Here is an 18,693-nt window from a genome sequence, read left to right as displayed (position 1 = left end):
GTCCAGCAAGACATACCTTAAGTTAAGATCTAAACCTGTGGCTACAAGATGTATAAATATTACTTTAAGCTCTTTATATAGGTGACAGCTTTTAAATGAGAAGCTATATATATATAAATATATCAAAGCTATATATATAGTGTTAAGTGTTACGTTTATGCTCCTGGTTTTAATGCCAGTGTTAATCAGAAGCTGCTCTGGGCTCACTTATTATGAATAAGACAGGAACCCATAAAATATAATATACTGTACTATACTGAAATGTTTGGAACAACCTTTCACTTCAAGCTTCTTACAATGTCGTAAAACATTGCTGAAAGGATTCCTCTGTGATAGAAAGTGAGTTTATTGTTTTAAGAAAAAAAAAAACACCTTGTGAATAGCAGAATCACTACAAATTACAATGAAGACACACGCTGACCAGATAAGACCATCCCATGAACATATGCTGACTGATATGACCTACGCTTCTACCTCCCACTGCTGCTCTAAACTCTTTGGAGTTCTTACTAAGCATCCTATAAGTTTCAAGTGAGTAATGAACTGGAAAGATGGAAGTGACTCAGAGAATATATTATGGTACAAACCATTTTCTTTGATGTTATTTCAACATTTGTTGCAGCGACACTCTAACTAATGTTCTTTTGTTTGAACAACAATGTTACTGAAAAACACTTTGCTTTTACTGCACTGAAAGAACTTCCACCACTTGGAAATGAATAAGAAAGGGTTTTTTTTTTTTTTGGTTCACTGAGGGTCTACTGGGACACATAACAAAGCCTGTAAAGCATTAGTATTCAAATGAATTTTACAGGTGACATAGACTGCACAAAAGGTAGAGTAACAAAGCAATCATGTTTTTGAGCACAGGAGACAGGACAACTCCTTTTCTCCTCCAAACTGTGACAACTGCCTTTGAACACTTTCATACTTCACTGACTCAATTTTCAGCTGGTGTTAATCATTTGAATTTAACTGACTAGAAGTCATTATTTTGACAAGCTCGCTTCAAGGTAAAGTACATGTTGGAAACTTAAATTCGTATAACAGTAGATGTGACTATACTTGTTCAGAAAGAGAGAAGAAAAGGTGACTTTCTTCTGTCTAGCGAGCTCATTTTGTCCTATTTAAGACGTCTTTGGCTCAATCGTCCTTGAAGAAATCCCTTCCAGTGGATGGCAGGCTGCTAAGTACAAAAGCCATAGGGAGTGCTATTATGAAATATCCTCATGGAAATGAGATGAAATCGTTTATAGCATTTAACAATCATTACCATAATTGAGTTGTTTAGTTATTTCAAGGGAAATCTAAATGTTTCTGAAAGACTGTGTGGTGGTATTGAACGTGGTGCACATTATGCATTTGTTGGGACGTTAATGATAAAGTGAACATTGCAACTGATGCTTCCAAACAGCAGCCAAGATGATGTTGGTTCTCAGTGCAAGTATGTTTCTGCTTAAATTAATAGTTTTGGACATTTTGAGAATCTTGGGATTTATGCACATACGGTTTTTTTTGCAGAGTTAGATGAAATGATTGATACCACACTCACACAGAAGGCAGCAAAGTTAGCTTAGCTAGGCACAAAGAAAGGAAACGGATGATTCGGCCCTGTGGAAAGGTAACAAAATCCACCTACTGGAGCCTTTAAAGCTCCAAATAAAAATTCACAAAAAAAGTGTTGTCATCCACGTGAGCACACCAGCTTGTTGTTTTACACTTCTGTTTGTGTGTGGATTAAACAAAATAAAAAATACATATGATAAGTTTTGAGCTGACAGTTGATAGAAATATCTCCCATCTCAGTCTCAGCAAGAGAGTAAGTAGTAAGTTTATTTCCCAGGATGCTGAATAAGTGAGTTAAATTATTTAGCTCATAAATGGAAATCAGGCTGTCAGATTCAAATATGTTTTTAGTTCTGATAATAAAAAAAACAAAGCAGCAGTGATTGAATATTATTATCAGGTGACGCTTTGAGCATATTATGGCTACCTTTGAAATCATTGCCATAACCTTTGGCACAGATAAACAGAACAGTGCACACATGTTACCTTAGAAAAGATCCCCAGTGAGAGTCGTAAATCAAAATTTCATGCCTACCAGTGAGGGCTGAGTAAGTTACCCCTGACAGGGAGTGTTTACAGGAAGCACGCAGAAACCCACTGACTCTCTGAATGTTTTCAGGCCCGATTTTACTGATTCTGTTTTTGGCCTCTGCTTGTGGTATATAAGGTACTAGATTAACTCAGAAAGACATTTTTCATTTCTGGGAATGTATAGGCTACTTTTTTTTTTCTTCTCAGATTTTGCTGGTGGAGTTTGCTTCTATTTGTGCATTGTTATACAGTCAATACTGTGCACTCCCACTATTTTTCATCCAAACAAATACCCTCGATAATGATCTGCAGGATGTAGACCACAGCTCTTAGTTACACGGCACACCAAAACATTTAAATACACAGAGAATTGCTTTTCATCGCTCACAATGTGACGAATCAAACACTAATTACAATATCTGTCAAAATTAGATCAACAAATCATTTGTTCTGTTTGCATTACGTTTTTTTTTTTTTTGTACAGCCTTGTGGATTTACCCATTGGCCCCATAAACAAATTCATCATATATGCAAGTGCTGGAAACGAAATATATGGATATAAATTCTGTTGGCAGCGTGCCTCAATGCCTGCCTGGAGGATTAAGAAAGCCTGAGTCATGTTGAGAAAGTGAATTGTGGGATATCATAAATGCTTATCTGAACAACCTTTGACCAGTCAGAAACTTTATACATACACTGTACACAAGATGTGTGAACATGCGAATACCAGATAACAAGGAGAAGGAATCTGCCTATTAACTCCACAGCAAGTCTGTTAAAACAACTAAGAGCTGCGGTAAAAACATATCTAGTGGGCGACAGACTTTAGTGAGCAGTGGCTTATTGTCTTTCGCTTGTATCTCACAGGACAAAAACACCTTTTTGGTAGCTCTTACATGGTAGTACCAGCTGCTTAATCCTGTCTGGCGTTACACATGCAAATCTGTCCCCTGGCATAGGTTAATTTCTCTCCTCACAGTGGCCAAGCTGAAAAAAAAAGGTGGGGGGTAGGGGGTGGGGGAGTGGAAGGAGGGGACAGGTAGAAGACAGACTAAGGTGGGTGAAATCTTCTTAACGGCAGCACTGCCTTGACCCATAACACCCACTGTCCCTCTGTAGTCCATTCCTATTATCTCTTTCCTTCGACTGCGCAGGAGCAATATTTCCAAACTGAGACAGAATACGTGGTTATATAAAGGCACAGATTCTTAATCTGTTTTTGGTTTCAGGGACTGGAATATTTTTTGTGTCATGGACAAGGAAAGAATGACATCGCCTACTTGGGCTCCATTTGCACTGAAAGGAGACCTGTGCGAGAGAGCTCATCTCTAAACCAGCTCAGTTATGTCCCAGACGCTGACATGGGGCCCCCTACCCCGAGTTTGAGGTGTATAACCCAGATACAATCGATGCTGTTGTCGGTGTTGGAGTGCAAGAAGAGGATAGAAGAGGAGAGGAGCCAATAAACAAGACACGTAATGGAAAATATGTCAGCAGCAGCAAACCCAGTGGAATGTGTCACATCAAGAGCACAATGCATGGATATAAAGAGATTTCTTTCTCTCCATGGGATGCAGCAGTCGTTGATTTTCTCATCACACATGCAGTTTTTCATTAGCTGTCAGTGTTTCTTTTAATTACACAGTCATTATCACATAGAATACCTAGTACCCATTTTATGTCTTTACACAAACAATGCATAACCATTATGAAAGGAATAATCAATACAAAACTCTTTGTGAAAATCAACACCACTTACTTTTGACTTATCCAGGCCTTTACTCGACCCGCCCTAGCTGTCCCGTCCTGAGATTATACTGGTAAATTTTAAATATAGTTCATTTGTGTGGCGCATACATTTATATGTAGGGGAGAGAAGCAACTTAGGTGAGGAACATTAATTCATGCAAAATATCTCAGGACAAGATGCTCTCTACACCATTGTTCCCCCATTTCTGTGGTAACTGCTAATACTGTAGCTGCACCACAGTGGTTCTCCAAAATGCAAATCAATTTAACTGGACCAATATCATCTGTGAGAACAAGGTGCAACACCGCAACTCTTACACTTAGAAACTCATCCCCGTCACATACAGTACTCAAGCACACACATCCGCTCAAAGATGCACACATACAGTACATAATAACGTTTTACAAGCTACAGAATAAAAAACAAAACTGGCAAGTAAAAAGTGGCTTTGTTGGTTCATATTTTATGGCGATATAGTTTTGACTAAGAATAAGGTCAGTCTCTCTACTGAGCTGGCTAACACTGTAGCAGAGATCCTATTGTTACGTGACATCGTACACAGCTAACCTGGCTGACCCTGCAACTGTTCACGTGTCAGTCAGAGTGATAATTAGCTCTCTCCAAATATATCTCCATCCCAGTCTTCTTTTATGTGCACATAATTATATTGTACTATGCCCCCAAGTATTTCCCTCAGTGTCGCAGAATCTATCAGCTCACATTAGAGATAAAACTGCTTAATCTTGCGGAAAAAACATTAACTCTGCTCTGCAATTGCACTTTTAGTCTCTTAAGGTTGTGCGGCCCTCTCAGACCTCACACTCTATGGATCCTGATATGGTGCACGTGCACGGCCTTGTCTCATTCACCAAAGAGTCCATCGTGTCTGAGTTTGAATGATAGCTCAGATAGTACTCTTGCAACTGAGTGTTAAGGTCCTGCTCTTGCTTGCGGCCCTTTTTCCTGCGCTTATGGTTGACTGAGTGCTGCTGCAGCTGCCTCATCGTGTTGGGGTAGCGCCTCCATGAGACATAAATAACCAGAAGGATCAATGACACTGACAGGAACAGTGCTACGCTGCCTGCAATGATTTTGTGGAAAGCCATATGTTCAAACTGTAGTTCTGGGATAAATGATGTTGAAGGTCCAGGGGAGAGCGGGGATGTGGAGCTTGAGGTTGTGCTCTCTGTAGTCGTTCTGTCTGTCCAGCTGGGACGAACAGTTGAAGGGGTTAATCTCTGTGCAGGTGACCCAGTACGAGCCAGGTCTGTTACACCAAACGTAGAAGGGCGAGTTGTGATGTTCACAACCTGGGTTGAAGTCAGGATGATGGCAGGCGTGGTTGTGAACACACTGGGCATGTCCACACATGTCGAGTGGTTTCTCACTACATCCACCACTTTTTCACCCTGCACGGACTTGGGACTACTGCATATCATGCTAATGTCTTTGGAGTCTCTGAACGTTTTGAGCCATCCCATAAGAGGGCAGATGCTGGGGCTGCAGTCCCAGGAGTTACCGGCCAGGCTGATGGTGGTCAGGGAGGTCCACGCTGCCACGGCTTCCACAGGCACACTGCTCAGCTTGTTCGATTCAAGGTTGAGTATTTGCAAGTTTGGCATACACTGGAAAATAGCTGGGTCCAACATTTGGATGTCATTCCCCGACAGGTCTAATTTCTGTAGTTTGTGCCAGGTCCAAGGCACACCTTGATTGATGGATCGTATGCGGTTCCATTGCAAATAAAGAGCCTGGAGGTTGGTAAGGCGTGGGAAAATGAAAAAATTAATCCTGGAAAATTGATTGTGCTCTAAATGAAGCTCTTTCAACTTATACAGGCCTAGGAATGTTGTACGGGTGAGACTCCGCAAGCGATTATAACCCATGTCCAGAAACTCCAGGCTGCGACATTCCAGAAATGTGCGAATGGTAATCTGTTTCAGTCCATTCGATCGGAGGTGGAGATTCTGTAGCTTGCGCAGGCCGTAGAAATGACCTGGCTGCAGAGACTGCAGCTGATTATAAGATAAGTCCAGATTTCGCAGGTTTGGTATGGCACTAAAAGTGTTATTGTGCAGGTGACTTATTTTGTTGGAGCTTAGAATCAGTTCTTTGAGCCTGCGCACACCATGGAAAGCTAAAGCATCTATAGCGTTGATGGAGTTGTGGTCCAGGTACAGCCAGATAAGCTGATTGAGATGAGCAAACTGGTACGGCAACAGGACCAGCAGGTTGTTATAACGCAGAGACAGACCCTGGCATCCCGAGGTGATGTTTTCCGGGATGTCTTGGAAGATGCCAGACTCGCAATAAACAATCTTTCCATCACAGCGACAACTGGCAGGGCACATCCTCTCCCCCTTGCTGAGCAGCAGCAAGACAGCCGCCTGCAGAAGAAGACATGATAATCTCCAGTCCAACATCGCTGAACCTGTTGGGGGTAGAGTGGGGCACACACAATCAAAGGGGTGACTTGGTTTTGGCAAATCTGTGCTCACAGCTGTTGAAATAAGTCAAGGTGAGAGATTCAGTCTGGAAACAGGAGATCATACAGTGAGGAGCAGCTGGAGGTCTGATGTCTGACACATCTGAAGGGAGCTACTTTTAATGTATAGATGTGAATTTATTCAGACACAGAAGCAAGTCGGGAATAAAAATGCAGTTTGATTTAAATCTATCCTTAAATAAACCGCCCACATCCTCATCCTTAAAATCCTTAAATTCAGTTTAGGAACTAATAAACCCGTCAGGAAAAAAAAAACTGCTCATATGTGTCGTCTTGGCTACCAAGAGCCTCGGGAGGAAGAAACTGTGTCACTAAATTGTGAAGAACATAATCACTCACCCATCGTTACTGAGGGAAGGAGTAATCCTGTGAAAGAAACGGCTAAAGAGCGCATTAAACTGCTCTCAGATGGAAACCATCGCAGCTCATGCAGCCTCAGAGTCCGCTCCGCATACTGTGCATCACTTATGTCTTCAATTAGAGGATGAAATGAAAGAAAGGCAAGTTTTCCGCAGCGGTCCGAGCCTCCCCGGGTCTCTGTGTGACGCTCAGGAATTGAACGCCTTCACACTTGGGTTGTAGTTGGAGTCGCCGCTATAGTTCAGCCCGCTGTGTGCGCAATAACCCGTTTGAGCGCCAATAGACTGATGCACAGTGTCCTCCACTTCATGCAGCCTCTCTCTCTCTCTCTCTCTCTCTCTCTCTCTCTCTCTCTCTCTCTCCTTACGTGTCTCATATCTCTCTCTGCTGTTTTCTCCCTTCTCACAGGCGTAGGCGTCTTTAAGCACACACACACACACACACACACACACACACACACACACACACACACACACACACACACACACACACACACATATATATAAGATTACAAATGTGCTATATTTACCAAGCATGTAAATTTCAATGCAGTGTTTCATGGCAGTTCAGTGTGTATGACTGCACTAAACTGTAAGTTAGGTCATATATACATTGTTCAGTAGGGGGCTCTGGGAAGTCCTGACAAATACTGTTATCAACTTTGCTTTATATAATCATAGTGTTTTATTATATTTTTATTTGTCTTCCAAAGCATGTGGAAATACGGGCTGACTGGACCGGCACTAAGATGGCATCATGCATAATTGAATAATACATACTGCTTATCATAATGATGATAATGATCACAGAGCAAGTAAAATAATATTTCCTTAATACAAATATTATGGTAGTATGATCTACACCCACCATCCATTCATTAGTACTTTCAATAATTCATAAAAAATCAAACAGTAAGTTTCATACTCTGAATTTTGGTCCTTATCTCAGTATCTTTTTCACATGGTAATTATGGTGACAGCTTAAGTGTGATGTTGACACGCAGCATCCATCCACACTCTCGGAGGCAGCGGAGGGAGCTGATGTAGATAAACAGTTAACACCTCTCGGTGCCTAGAGATGCTGCTGAAGAGGTGGCAACAGTAGGATTATGGGTGTTTAAATTAATAGCTCTTATGAAGTGGACATCCACCAGACAGCAGTGAAAAGGGGAGGGGGGGGGGGGGATCACATGCTCACGAGGAGATGGGGAAACCTGTAATTGTGCAGCTATTTCATACTCATTTTTCATACTTTCATTCATTCTGCCTTGAACAGGCATTCATCACAGCGGACAGGATGGTGTGGAAAGCACTGTTCTTGACTGCACGGCCTCAGAGAGTCTGTGTTTGCAGTGCGTGGTAACAGCAACCCCTTGTGCACGCAATGAGAAATGTCCAGGTTAAAGAGCTGCTGAGAGTGAAACTGACTTCAGCAAAGGCAAGAGACAAACCTGCATCCAGGCCAGTTTAAAAGAACCGAGCTAATGTATTCATGTAAATATTTGACTGGGAGTGCTCTGATATTCTTAATCAAATATTTCCTCTGATGTCTGTGGATTGTATTAAGAAGAAATGTTGTTTTTTTTTCATGAAATCAGCTTCATGAACACAGCAGGGGTGAATGTGAGAGGTGTGAAAATGAGCCTGTTAAAATAATACCTCCTGGACTTGTAGTAGCACATTCTGCAATTGAATGTCAAACAAAATCTGCTCTTCAAAGGGTAGGCTGCCTCCCGCGTCTCTCGGGAGATCACATGCCATTCAAGAAATGTGCGTCTAAAGAGTGGGTAATGTGTGCTGCCCGACCGTGACGCTGCGAGGAGGAGGGACTGGTTGCAACACTTACGCCAAAGAACACAGTGGTTTTTGGGGAGAAAATGAAACTCAGTGAGGGAGAGGGTGGGGGGTGCTGCACTGAATGTCAGTGATCATGTGCCATCTTTATCAGCTGTGTCTTCCCTGTATCATAAATGAAATGAGCATCTGCGCACACAAGCCACTGTTTGATATTTGACAACACAATCATCCTCAGATAACTGATAGCAAGCGCCAGTGACAGAAGAGGTGAATAATATACAACAATTTGATATGTCATGATTAACACGTTTCATAGCCATTCAGATGTATAATAAAACAGAGTCCTGTTTGCTAAATTATAGTGGTGGCTGACGAAGGTTGACTTTTGAATGCACGTACTGACTTATTGAAGACCCGCCATGCTGAACATATGCATGATGCACTGCGCTGTATCTGCAGTTTCTTTTTATTACTATCAATTATATATTGCACACACACAGATGGGTTGACAGATGGATATGTAGATTTATTCATCCACTCAGTCATCTTTCACTGACCTCTTAATCTTCGCACTGAGTCCTTGCTTTATAAAAAAAAAAAAGTCTGCTAGACCAAAAAGCTGCAGCTTGTCACCCACTGTTGTATGAATATTATCAACCATGCTTATACTTTGGAAATGGCCTTTTTATGATATTTGAAAAGTCTAAGCTGGAAGGTAATCTCTCTGTAAAAGTCAGTGACCTTTGTGTAAAGATGGGTGAATAGCGTTTCTCCATCTTATGACAGACATCAGTACACCATGTGAGCTTGATCCACTTCATGACGTCTGTGGTACACGTTTAAATCCACAGTGAGCCCTCAGCAGGAAAACAGATCAACTTTGCCATGAATGCTGACATATTTCCAATGTATAATCCTTCTTTCTTGGCAGAGGTTTGTTTGCGATGTGTAAGCGACGGCTGTTTGTAATCTTTTAAATGTTTAATATTTTAAATTCATGCTACTGTAAAACACTGAAGTGAACTAAGTGCTTGTAAGTACCCACTAAAACCTCGGAGCATTCCATCACTCGTGCAAATACATGACTCTTGAAACTCAGACGCTTCATCAAAATTTTATTGGCGCCTAAAGAAAAACAACGCACCAACAACCATACAGAAGTCTGACAACATTCAGTAAATTAATAACACTGAATGAAATAACACAACCACAGATGTATTAAATTCAGTTATCTAGAGGACGAATCACATAAAAAAGAAAGGCAGGTGTTGAGCTTTCAAATATTATTCTAAAGTTGTTCAGTTAGAGGTTAAAGCCACCTCTTCATGTTCTTCTCTAACTTATGAATATGATGTCAGCAACAGGCTTACATTTGATAACCCAACCAATAAATAAAGAAATGTTAACTGTTGCAACCTTAACTTTTCTTTACATCTTACACAAGGATGAACACATTTCCTGATGCCCAGTGGCTACATGTGCACTGTGCTTTTCTACAATGCATCATGCATAAGGAAATGTAGAAGAGTCGCAAAGGACAAAAGCTTTCTGATGCAGGAGATGTTGTCTCTTTCCGAATGACGTGATCAAGTATCATGGTTGTGTGACTCAGGATTTAAGTGCAGAAACCCATGGTCATGATCTTCATAATGCATTACCAAGTGATCCTTGCAATCTTCCTTGCAGAAGTGTGTTTTCATTTGTAGGAGATCAATATTTGAAAAGGTAGACTACAATATAACTCCTTAATATCATCATCTTCTGGGAGATGTTGCTATAGAAAAGACTGAAGAATATCTGTTTAATACAATGATGTTTATTAATGGTGGTTTCAGCAACCTTTCTCTCATTAACTTTATAAAAGCTGTAGCACTTCTGCTGTTTCAGAATGTGGCTTGAAGGAGATGCTTATTACACCTTAATTTAGGCAGAATATGAATAATTTCCACCATCAGATTGATGGAAATTTGTCCGTGCTCAGACTTTAGTCCTGATTTTCTAAGCAGAGTCACAACAATAACAGCTTAAATGCTTAAATATGCACACCACATAGACATGATGACAGTGAAGTGTGGGAGGACAAAGATCAATTTTAATAAGGAAATATCCATGTAATCAGGTCAAAACCAATATGCATTCTTAAGTATAGGTAAAGTCAAAAGCAAATGTTTTTTATCTTTCATCTGTTCATCATTTAAGCCACAGAACCAGTGGGAGGTAAAATGCCAGATGCTTTGGGACCAGCCCTCTGTCTCAGAAATATTTACCTGGCTTTTGAATGCAGACTTTGTGGGGCAAGTAAAGTTCCACATTTAGACGCCAGGGTCAGAGTAAACAAGCCCTGTCCTAATTACTTGACTATTTATGCGTTTCTACACTGTGTTTCAGTGAGATTCATTATGCTGTGAAAAAAGCAGGTCCTTCACATGCTCTATTATTCAGGACTCCGTCAGTCACAGACAGTCATTAAAGTTTCATAGGAGGCAATTTGGTGGCTGACTTATTTGCAAAGTGAGGTGAGTGCATATGGTGGTACTATACCTTTGTTGTTTGTAGCGTATTTATTCATGATTTTCATGGTCAAGAGCGTGCCTTTGTGTTCTCTCATGGAGCTCATTTATACTTGATGACGCCTGATGGAACAATATCAAGAGTTTCAGGTGGTGCTAAATCGTTGAGTTTTAAATGTGAAACAGACATTTTATTTGAAGAATCTCTTGACAGGCAGTCCGATTTCAGCTGTAAGATAGAAAAACTGAACATTCAGGCTAGTAGAATTAAAAGACATCGAGGTAGTGCACTGATTCCAGTGTTGACTATAAATGTACCTTGAAATTTAATTATTAATGAATAGTATTTTTGTATTGCTTGCCAATGCTAGTTTTGAAAAAAAAAAAAAAAAAAACACACACCCAAAAAGATGAATGAAACGTGAAAGTGGGTCATGTCAGATTGGTTCGACAAGATAAATAAGAATTGATGCACAGACCACAGGAACTTAGCATGGGATGATTGCACAACAGGGACGTGCTGTGATTGTTAAGAGTGGGTTTACAACGAGAGAGAGAGAGACATTTTTTCTCTGACTATTACTTTCCCTATATATATATCACTTAGACATTTGACAATTTAAAAAAGAAAATGACCAGAGTGCCTGTAGATAAGGAGAAAAGATGCACAGACTTGACATCTGCAGTATATTATTAGAAATTACAACAGGGTTTTTGATCAGAAAGCTACGGTAGGTATGTGGGTATATAAAGATAATGTGAGGATATGTAACTTCTTGGTTAAACTTTATATATATAAAACACCTTTTCAAGACACAAGTAATTAAGTAAATAAATCTTAAGAAGGAATTACATCTGATAATATTGACATTTAATATATAATAATGATTTAAATAAACGTAGAATGGTTGTTCAGAGAGAATAGTGCAGAGGAAAACAATATAGTCTCATAAACCATACACCGCCTTATGCACCTTAGAGTTAATTAAAGCTGCTACTCTTCTTTTAAAAGATTTAATATCCTCGAACAAGCAAATTGAAGGAGAATAACATAAATGAGTGGAGAAACATAATGAACTTGGGTGTTTTTACACACGTGAACTGCAGGGTACAACTGAGCAATTAACATCCAATCATACTTCATGGCATTGATAAAAATAATGAACAGGTCCGGTTGACTCTGATTTTGGATCAAGATGGCAAGAGGGAGATGAGGAAGATGTCAGTGTTAACAAATGTTTTCGACAGTGCACATTTGATACGTGAGGAAAAACAGGAGGAGAAGCTCTTTCTTGAGTGTTGAGAATGTCAATGCGGGATGTGATCAGACTCTGTCAACAAGAACAACCCATCAACAATCACAGAGACACATAATATAGTGGGTTCCAGTTTATAACCGCTCATTACAATGATGACCAGACATTTGAGAGTTAAGTGGTGCTAAAACCACAAGCATTGATCTACAGTGATGTAGGTAAAGGAATCTGGGCAGATGAGTCATCCTTCACCATATCCTCACACAATGACGGGATCTGGTGGCTCTCTTCAGCGCCTGGCAGGCACTGTGCTGACATGGTTTGGGTTCACTCGTTTCCTTAGAGGTCGCTACAAAGTTGTTATGGGTGATCACCTTTGTCCTATGATGCAACATTTCCTAATATCATATCATATCCTATGTGCTCTCTTCTCAGATGGGAATTTCACCATCCATTAGGCACAAGTGGTCACTGAATGGTTTGATGAGTATGGAAATGATGTGAAGCATATGCTATGGGCTTCGCAGTCACCGCATCTCCTACCATGGACATCTGGGGAATCTTTTGGGCTCCAGCAGAGTTTACCTTAAGACAGCTGAATGCCTTTAATTTGTCACCTGTCTGTATACTGAATGCTACTCTTTCAAAAACGGTAAAAGGATCACATTTAATTTAATCAAATGAGGGGTGACTTGGAAATATTCTTGTTTTTGAAAGAAAAATCCTGTTTGTGTCAATTACAATAGCATTGTTTAGGAACGGCTGTACAGAAATCGAAGCACACTGTTTGCTAATACGAAAAATGAACTTTCTTCTGAAGAACTGAAGCTCTCTCACGATGTTGGGTAGTAATCCATTCACAGAGCAGCACAAACTGACTCTAACTAGAAGAGAAAGAACGGTGATAGGCTCTGGTGCAGAACTGGGCATAAGGACAAATACATTAGAGTGTCTAGTTCAAGAAACAGATGCCTCGCAGGTCTGCAGTTGTCAGCTTTATCACATACAGCAAAAGGTCAGTGTCAACATTAAAGAGGTCAGCTGTTATGCATGTTGGAAGCGATGTAATGATTTGGGATCGTGTTGGTGGAGGTAAAAGAAAGGAGGCTATCACTCCATTCTGCAGCAACACGCCATACCCTGTGGACAGTGCATGATTGGATCGCATTGCGTGAATTTTGTCCTACAACAGCACATCTCCAAACAACGCAAAGATTATTTTTGGGAGGAGCAGTCACCTGGTATTCTGTCTGTAATAAGGTGTCCACCACAGTCAGTGGATCTGAGCCCGATTCAGTTGTTGTAGGAGCAGGAAAAAAAGAATTTTCAGTTTGTCACCACGACTTTGCATAATTACATTACACTAGTTACTAATCTATATCTATCTATCTCTATTATTAGTGTAACACATTTGTGGTATAAAGATATCCAACCACTCAAATCCTAATCCTACCATAGCTTAGAAACACCAAGGAAAATGTCCATTTCTTGTCCATTTTGAACATCTGCTGCACTAAACATCCTCTGTGAGGATTTTTTTATTTTTAAGTGTGTCTCTTTTTCCCCTTGTATATGTGGAGTCAGAAAAGAGTGTTCATTCATTCATCCACCTTTTGCTAATCCTGAGTTTATCAAAAGGTGGATGAATGAATGAAACTGAATGAAATGCTTTGGAAGCATCATCGCACCTCTTGATGGCATATGAGTGTGAGGTACACCAAAGAATATCTTACATTAAAAGCTGTGTACAGTGTATTCAGGGTATTAGGCCCCGTATTTGCCATTCTTCCTCTCGTGTTTGTGTGTGTGTGTGTGTTTGTGTGTATGCTCCTGCCCTGTCCTTCAACTTCAGTTAGCTGATTGATCTAACAATGGAAATTAAATCAGTGCCTGCTGCTGAGGTGCTAGATGGATCAGTTTTATTTTTGTTTCTACTGATTTCTTTGTCACCAACTATCTGCAATTTGAGCTCAAATGTTCATTAGTGTCCATTACTGGTAATTATGCTACTCATTAGGAACAGGGGCAGAGGGACCCATTAGAAGTGATGATTTTGACCCCGACTAGAAGTCCCATTTTGAGGCTTTGAAAGCACTTTGTTTACCATGATGCAGCAGCAGCAAAAAATAAAACTTCAAGCTTTTGTGCAGGTTTTCCCTCAGCATAAGATGAAATATAACACTTAAATTAAAATAAATGAGCTAAAAATATAGCTCATCATTGCAACCCATCTGTTGTTTTCCTATGTATGCTGAACTTATACTGAGTGTCAAAGGTTTTTGAATAGCATTTTATTACTTACATTTCAAATAATGTGCTTATTCTAAACACCTCAAGTCTGAAAATATAAGAAAACAACATGTAGATGAAGAAATGCTTTCCTGTTTTATTAGAAATTACTGACACCTGGCTCCTATAGATGCCTGCAGGAGACAATGTAACTGTTTTTCTTGCTTGTTACTGTTAAAGATGACCTTTCTATTACAGATATACCTGTCTATAAAGCACTAATTAAGAATAATTTCATCCAAGATTTCCCACTAGCTCACCATATACAGATCCAGAGTAAAACCAGTGGGGGGCCTTTGCAGTTAGAGGGGGGTAGTGGTAGTTACAATTCAGACAATGACAATTAAAAACAGCCGTGGCTATACTGCAGATACAATGTCTGACACAAATACAGTATGTGTTAAACTATGTTTTACATTTTTTAGGTATTTGTACTTTGAGTACTTCCATTTTATGGTAATATTTCACTTGCACAGCATGTTGTGGAAAAGAACGGTACATTTAAGACAGTAATGTGTTTGACGGCAGTTTCTATCACATAAAAATGGCAAATATCAAATATAAATGTCATGACATGAGATTCTTGTAGATATAATTATAATATAGACCTAAAATAAAGTGAGATCAACTTGACACAAGCAGCTGCAGAATTAAAACTGTGTATAGGTACTTTTAGATTTTAACACTAAAGCAGTCGTATGTGTCTTAGTTAAAGTTACCCAGTTAGATTCTCAGCTCTATTTTTTTAATGGATGTGAGCTTCTAATGAGCACTTTGCTTCAGATGTATCAAATAATGCTTCTATTCACACTGGCAGTAGCCTACATGTTAACAAATATAGAATTTGGGAGCAAACAGTCTTCCCATTACTCGGCATTAATTGATATGCAGCCTCTGCTCCTGAGGACAAAGAAGTCTACTTTAGTGTGGGCTGCAGAGAGTCACTGGGTGACCAGAAGAGGGCATCTCAAGTCCTGAAACGAGCGCTGGTGAGCTCAGTAAAATCCTCCACCAACATCCTTCCTGTTGCTACACTACTGATTTCTTCTTGATGCCACGGTCAGCGTGTCTATCCACAGCACACTGCGCCTTTTTCTCAACTGTGCACATCCGAGTCAGGATACATCCAACTTATCGGGTTTGGACCACAGTTTATTCCTCTCAAATTTCTTCACTTGCTCGGTTTCCGGTCTCTTTCCCCCCCCCCCCCCCCACACTTAATCTATATTCAACAATTGGCGAGTCGGTGATTAAAATGGATCTGATAACGTCCCCAAACGCGCGCTGAACACTGTCTTTCTCATGAGGCTCTGAGCTTGAGCGCGTCCAGCCGAGGGCTCTCTGAGGTGCCAGTCAGGAATATGCGTGATCCAGCGGATGTTGTTCGGTAACGTAGGAAACTACAGACAGAGGCTGATGCACACCTTCTGGAGCTACTCACATCTCCGACAGGTGTGCGGCTGTGCGCAAAGCGGATCTGGGTGCAGCGCAACCTGCGTATATTTTCCGTGCGGACGCTGGCTCAGGATGCCTGTCCAACTATTTGGACAAAACGCCGAGTGTGTCTAACATGTTGACCTGGGACACATGCAACAGAGAGCCCTGAACATGAGGAGGAGTCGACTCCGCGCCAATATGGGTATGTAACCTGTTTCACAAGGTACTTAATGCTTCATGTGTGGGTCTCAAGTCTTTTGCCTAATTGCAGTTCACTTAAAGCTAATACTGCTGATGTCTTCGCTTCCCCTGCGGCTTTTGAATGATGACTGCAGACTGTGGGGTCTGAAGGAGGTTTTTCTATCAACAACTATTTAATAGATTATGCCCTTCCCCTGTCCATGTCTCAAGAACATGGCTGTGATAATGGATGCAGGAGTGAGTGTAGATTTGCAGGGATGCAAATGAACAGCGCTGCTAATAACCCACTCTGTGATCAGATGCCTCGGAATGCAGCATGTTTGTAGTGTTTATTTCTTCATTCATTTGACTTTCTCTTCTTATTCTTTACACATTTCTGTATTCTAGTTTGTGCATTTTAGTTGAATGTGTGTTGAATGTTGTTTGATGCTGTTGAATCTTTCACTTGTGTGTCTGCAGGACTTCCTGTGCTTTTCAGATGGCTTGTATTCACAGTGGTGCTGCCTGCCTGGCTGCTTGCTGTTCCAAGTGGCATCCGTGAGCGTCCCTGCCCCCAGAGCTGTAGATGTGATGGGAAAATAATATACTGCGAATCCAATGCCTTCCGTGACGTGCCAAGCAATGTGTCTGTAAGCACCCAGGGCCTGTCTCTGCGTTACAACAGCTTGGTGAACCTCAGAACCCACCAGTTTGCAGGTCTGAGTCAACTCGTTTGGCTCTACCTCGACCACAATTACATCAATGCTGTGGATGGCCAGGCTTTCCACGGGATACGGAGGCTCAAAGAACTGATTCTCAGCTCAAATAAGATCACACTGCTGAAAAACAACACTTTCCATGATGTTCCTAATTTACGTAATCTTGACCTCTCCTACAACAAGCTGCAGGTCCTCCAGCCTAATCAGTTTGTGGGTCTACGAAAACTTCTGAGTTTACACTTGAGGTCAAATTCATTAAAAACTGTCCCAATGCGAGTTTTCCTTGACTGTCGCAACCTGGAGTTTCTTGATATTGGCTACAACCGACTACGGAGCCTCACGCGTAATGCCTTTGCAGGACTCCTAAAGCTCATCGAGCTTCATCTGGAGCACAACCAGTTTTCAAAGATAAACTTTGCTCATTTTCCCCGTTTGACTAACCTGAGGGCACTCTATTTGCAGTGGAACCGCATTAAAATGCTAACCCAAGGCCTGCCATGGATGTGGACTTCATTGCAAAAGCTGGACCTCTCAGGAAATGAGCTCCAAGCATTGGACCCGAGTACATTTCAGTGTCTCCCTAATCTGCAGACTCTTAATCTGGACTCCAACAAACTTAGCAATGTGTCCCAACAGACAGTGGATGCTTGGATCTCCCTTACCACCATCAGTCTGGCTGGCAATTTGTGGTACTGTAACCCCAACATATGTCCCCTGGTGGCATGGCTCAAGGCCTTTAAGGGTAACAAGGAGTCCACTATGATTTGTGCAAGCCCTAAGGAGGCACAAGGAGAGAAAGTGACCGATGTGGTGGAGACTTATAACATCTGTACAGCAACCCCGACCCCCGTGTCCTCAACAACATCACCCCCCACTTCTGCCTTTCAGCCCAAGCTGCTGCCCCTTCCTACGCAGTCTGTGGTGGAAAAGAAGCTGATCTGGAACAGGACAGCTTCCCCGACTCCCTCTGAGGCCTCCCCTACCATCCCATTGCCAGACACAGAGTACGTGTCCTTCCACAAGATCATAGCTGGTAGCATGGCCCTTCTGCTATCTGTGGCTATAATTCTACTGGTTATCTATGTCTCATGGAAGCGCTATCCCAGCAGTATCAAACAGCTGCAGCAGCGCTCGTCAGTTAAAAAGCGCCAGAAAAAGACACGGGAGACTGAGCGCTCCCTCAGTTCACCACTGCAAGAGTACTATGTGGACTACAAGCCTTCACACTCAGAGACTATGGATGTGCTGGTTAATGGAACAGGACCGTACACATACACCATCTCAGGCTCCAGGGAATGTGAGGTATGACCGTTGCCCTTCATTTCCACTGCGAGGCATGAGAGGTAAATTTTCTAACAATCTGCAGAGAAAAACACTTTTTTCCTTCTCTGTTCTTGTTTGTTTTGGGGATAAGGAAGTAAGGGTCAGTGCATGGTGACTTGTTGTGCAATATGCTGGGTTTGCTCAGTTCCATATGATTACCCAGCTGTTGTTCTGAATCATACAGTTTTATTGATAAAATATTATTCCCTTTAGCTGAAACTGCAATGGCAGCTCCTCTCCCTGTAGTACTTACACACAGTAAGATTTCTTATATGCAAAGCAGGTTCATCTCTCATTCCTTACAATAGATATCTCCTTGATGAATCTGTGTATTACCAACCAGTCTCTTATTTATTCACAAATGGCTTGCTGTCCAAAATGGATGATACAAATTTATTAAATCAAGTCACCATACAGGTGGTCCCCTTCTATCCTGTGTGTTTGCTACCGAGTCTGTAGTGGCAAATACA

The 18,693-nt window shown here is 41.2% G+C and overlaps 2 protein-coding genes across 2 annotated transcripts in view; one reads left to right on the top strand and one right to left on the bottom strand.

The window, feature by feature from the left end:
* Positions 1-4,474: 4,474 nt before the first annotated feature.
* Positions 4,475-6,696, bottom strand: lrrtm4l2 (leucine rich repeat transmembrane neuronal 4 like 2). Its single transcript, XM_033326142.1, has 2 exons — positions 6,693-6,696; positions 4,475-6,278 (listed from the first exon to the last, which is right to left on the bottom strand). The coding sequence occupies exons 1-2, from the start codon at positions 6,694-6,696 to the stop codon at positions 4,657-4,659; spliced, it is 1,626 nt and encodes a 541-aa protein (XP_033182033.1). The 3' UTR covers positions 4,475-4,656.
* A 9,455-nt stretch (positions 6,697-16,151) lies between these two features.
* Positions 16,152-18,693, top strand: part of LOC113150883 (leucine-rich repeat transmembrane neuronal protein 4) — a 35,650-nt gene continuing 33,108 nt past the window's right edge. Inside the window, exons 1-2 of the mRNA XM_026343628.1 lie at positions 16,152-16,203; positions 16,662-18,202. Of these exons, the coding sequence (XP_026199413.1) occupies positions 16,152-16,203; positions 16,662-18,202 (1,593 nt within the window). The remainder of the gene's footprint in view (positions 16,204-16,661; positions 18,203-18,693) is intronic.

Source organism: Anabas testudineus, chromosome 9 (assembly GCF_900324465.2).
Source record: "Anabas testudineus chromosome 9, fAnaTes1.2, whole genome shotgun sequence".
NCBI classification, from domain to species: Eukaryota; Metazoa; Chordata; class Actinopteri; order Anabantiformes; family Anabantidae; genus Anabas; species Anabas testudineus.
This window is presented reverse-complemented; position numbering and strand designations above follow the sequence as displayed.